General features: G+C 38.1%; 1 protein-coding gene across 1 annotated transcript in view; it reads left to right on the top strand.

Moving 5' to 3' along the window:
- LOC107656069 (protein ECT2) overlaps positions 1-3,943 on the top strand; it is a 37,769-nt gene that overhangs the window by 19,562 nt on the left and 14,264 nt on the right. The window contains exons 15-21 of the mRNA XM_016443748.1: positions 1,341-1,460; positions 1,536-1,604; positions 1,717-1,827; positions 2,106-2,202; positions 2,439-2,520; positions 2,688-2,766; positions 3,859-3,943. Of these exons, the coding sequence (XP_016299234.1) occupies positions 1,341-1,460; positions 1,536-1,604; positions 1,717-1,827; positions 2,106-2,202; positions 2,439-2,520; positions 2,688-2,766; positions 3,859-3,943 (643 nt within the window). The remainder of the gene's footprint in view (positions 1-1,340; positions 1,461-1,535; positions 1,605-1,716; positions 1,828-2,105; positions 2,203-2,438; positions 2,521-2,687; positions 2,767-3,858) is intronic.

Here is a 3,943-nt window from a genome sequence, read left to right as displayed (position 1 = left end):
GTGCCTCTCCAGTCTTCCTCCAGACTCCAGACCTTGATTTCCAAATTAAATGCAAAATTTACTTTTATCTGAAAAGAGGACTTTGGACCACTGAGCAACAGTCCAGTTCTTTTTCTCCTTAGCCCAAGTAAGATGATTCTGACGTTGTTTCTGTTTCAGAAGTGGCTTGGTAGCCCTTTTCCTGAAGACGTCTGAACGTAGTGACTCTTGATGCACTGACTCCAGCTTCAGTCCACTCCTTCTGAAGCTCTCCCAAGTGTTTGAATCGGCTTTGCTTGACAGTATTCTCAAGCTTGCGGTCATCCCTGTTGCTTGTGCACCTTTTCCTACCCAATTTCTTCCTTCCAGTCAGCTTTGCATTTAATATACTTTGATACAGCACTCTGTGAACAGCCACCCTTTTCAGTAATGACCTTCTGTGACTTACCCTCTTTGTGGAGGGTGTCAATGATTGTCTTCTGGACCATTGCCAAGTCAGCAGTCTTCCCCATTATTGTGGTTTCAAAGAACAAGAGATACCCGGGATTTATACTGTAGGGATGGTCATTTAATGAAACTCAAATGTAAATATTTTAATATTTTGAGATTCTGGATTTTTGACTTTCATGAGCTGTAAGCTCTAATCATCAAAATAAAAAAAAACATTTAAAATGTTTTACTTTACATGTAATGAATCTAGAATATATGAATGTTTCACTTTTTGAAATGTTAAAAAAAGAGAACTTTTTCATGATATTCTAATTTTTTTAGATGTAACATATTTAGATTTAGATTTATATATACATATAAAATTCAAATAAATATTGTTACATTTTTCTTTTAAGTTTCTTAAAGGATAATAATTAGAATCATATTAGAATGATTTTAAGGATGTATCACACTAAATATTGGATAAATGGCTGCTTTGATTGGATAAATTAATTTTTTTTTCTATCACAGGAATAAATGACATTTTAAAGTATATCCAAATTAAAATAGATCAAATTAAAAATTCACAATATTACTGTTTTGATTATTTTTGATTAAATAAATGCAGCCTTGGTGAACATAAGAGACTTCTTTCAAAAACATTAAGAAATCGTACCAGTCCCAGCTTTTGGGGGGTAATTTCTAATCTCCTGTTGTAGGGTTTATTTTAAGGTGATGTCTTAGAAACAGCACCCTCTCATGCCTACAAATCAGAGGTTTAGTCCTGCGCCACAACAAATCTAATCAGGTCCTTTAGTGATCCCGCAGGAATGCAGACCTCTGCTGTCAAGTCCTGTGCCACTGGTCAGAGTCTCGGGGTCCATTCTTGCTTAATGATCTAATTTCCTTTGTTCATCATCCCCCTCCCCCAGCTCTTCAAGTACCCCCTGGACAAAGAGGGCCAGGTGGGCGGCCCCATTCTAGCTCCGGAAGAGATCAAGACCATCTTTGGCAGTATTCCAGACATCTATGAAGTGCACACAAGAATAAAGGTATAATAATAACCTTTCCAAAACGCTGAGTAAAGGCTGTGTTGAACGTGTTAGCTGATGAATGTGCTTTGACAGGTGGATCTCGAGGAGTTGGTGATGAACTGGTCTGAAGAGAGAAGCGTAGGAGACATTATCCTGAAATATGTGAGTGTGATGACGCTTTGAACTCAACCTCCTCCGGCGTGAAGCTCACAACGCCGTCAAAGACTGAATGGCAGCTTTTGTGATCTCTTTATTTTTTTAAATTCTCTCTCAGTCTAGAGAGCTGGTGAAGGCCTACCCACCGTTTGTCAACTTCTTTGAGATGAGCAAAGAGACTATAGTCAGATGTGAGAGACAGAAGCCGAGGTTTCATGCGTTCCTGAAGGTACCGTCTTCTCTTTTTAGTGTGTATAAAGACTTCAGTTTTATATAGAAACTGATATATTGGCCAGAAATAGCCGAATTAACAGAAGTTTGACCTCAGGGTGCACATTTTCTGTTCTCCGATATATATATATATTTTATTTTTTTTTTTGAGCTAACATAAAAATAAAAAAAAAAGTCAAAATCTGTTGAACCTCTGCTCTATATTTGAGTGGGTTTGTATGGGCATTTTTTGTGAATGCTGTTTATTCACATCTTTTCTCTTATTTTGTTATCCAGATTAATCAGGCTAAACCTGAGTGTGGTCGTCAGACTCTCGTTGAGCTTTTGATTCGTCCTGTGCAGAGACTGCCGAGTGTTGCCCTCCTGTTGAATGGTAATTCACATAAATATAGCTGTTAGCTCGAGCTTGGAGCTGTTTCTATTCAGTAAATCTGTCTGAATCCAGAGGATTTAAATAGTTTAAAAAGATACTTTGGAGTTTGTTCGATTCAGTTTTAAAAATGGATGTTTTTCCATTACATGAAAAAATAAAAAATAGCAGGTTTGTTAACTTAACCTCTCTATGCTGATGAAAGAAAACATGATTACAGTGAATTTTGTTCTTTATAGATATAAAGAAACACACATCAGATGACAACCCTGATAAAGTGACCCTGGAAAAGGCCATCGAGTCTCTCAAGGAAGTGATGACGTAAGTTCTGTGATTTTCAAATTTTCCTTAAAATAAACTAATGATGCAACCAAAGATATTCGGCCGAAAATGTATTTTCAATTTTAGCTGAAAGAGCTTTTTAGTGCTAAAATTGTGACGTTTATACAAAGATTTCTTTATGTCTCTCTCTCTTTTAATTTTCACAGCCACATAAATGAAGATAAAAGGAAAACCGAGGGACAGAAGCAGATTTTTGATGTTGTTTATGAGGTGGACGGCTGCCCTGTGAGTAATTTGTTTTCACTTTTCTGGAAATGTCTTACATTTACACCCATCTCAGTCGAGTTCAAAGAAATCATTCTCCCAATTCTGTCATTTACTTGCCTTTATACAAGTAGTGCAGTCTTCCATGTCTTTGAGCCAACAAATTGCAATAAAAGATGTTATATACTGAAAGTCGTCACAGCTCTCAAATAACTTCACATAATTTCTACGCCCCAACCAAGAACTGAAGTGACCATATTATGACCAACGGGATTTTTCTTGCCCTTTTGAAATAAGAGTATGATGTAAGCATACTTCAACATTCACCAAGCAAATCTCCCTCGCCAGTCCACCCCGACCATGAAAACTAAGCCATAAAAACAGGTCATTCAGAAATCATCATAGTCAGAACCATAACACATCACTGTCCATTTTCACCCTGATACCTATTTATTATTCAACAATGTTGAACCCAGAGATAGCCAATCATAGGAGAGCGATCATAGTCTATTTAAAGGTATATTTCTAATTTTAAAGCTACAGTAGCAGAAACTGACTGTTTTTAAATGGTCATGTAAAACTAACTTAACGGTTTTTGGTGCTAGAAACCTTGACTAACATTATAAGTGGACTAAACTAAATGCTATTTTAACAGTAAATGGTAAAGTGTGACACTGTATTGTTGGCTGCAGTTCCTCTTTTCTCTGTGGTGAGAGATGCAGACATGCTGTCTGAAACTTTCTCTCAATACTAAATGGATCAGAGTGAGTCAGCTCATGTTGTCTCCTGTCAGACTCACCCCAGAACAGCTGCGTCTAGAGACTGGGCTGCCAAACCAATGATCGCCCGCAGATGGGAGTGCTTTTCCTGGATCAGTTTGGCTTTTGTAGCTCATGGGAACTGAAGCAGAATGGACACAACAGAGTCTGATCCAGGAACAGCTCTCTGAGGAATCTGCAGGCTCAGGGACAGGAAATGCAGCATGTTTATCAGGCGCTGTGTTTGGTAGAACAGACTTCTGCACACCAGTCACTTATAATGAAGTCATTTGCTGAAAAGCTTGCAAATGTTTTGCTAGGTGGTATTTTTTTGTATGTTTGTGTGCACCTGCAGGCCAATCTGTTGTCGTCACACCGGAGTCTGGTTCACAGGGTGGAAACCATTGCTCTGGGAGACAAACCCTGCGATCGGGGAGAAC

Source organism: Sinocyclocheilus anshuiensis, unplaced genomic scaffold, assembly GCF_001515605.1.
Source record: "Sinocyclocheilus anshuiensis isolate Anshui unplaced genomic scaffold, SAMN03320099.WGS_v1.1 scaffold51, whole genome shotgun sequence".
Classification (NCBI taxonomy): Eukaryota; Metazoa; Chordata; class Actinopteri; order Cypriniformes; family Cyprinidae; genus Sinocyclocheilus; species Sinocyclocheilus anshuiensis.
The sequence above is the reverse complement of the archived record's forward strand: the minus strand, read 5'-3'. Positions and strand labels throughout refer to the sequence as shown.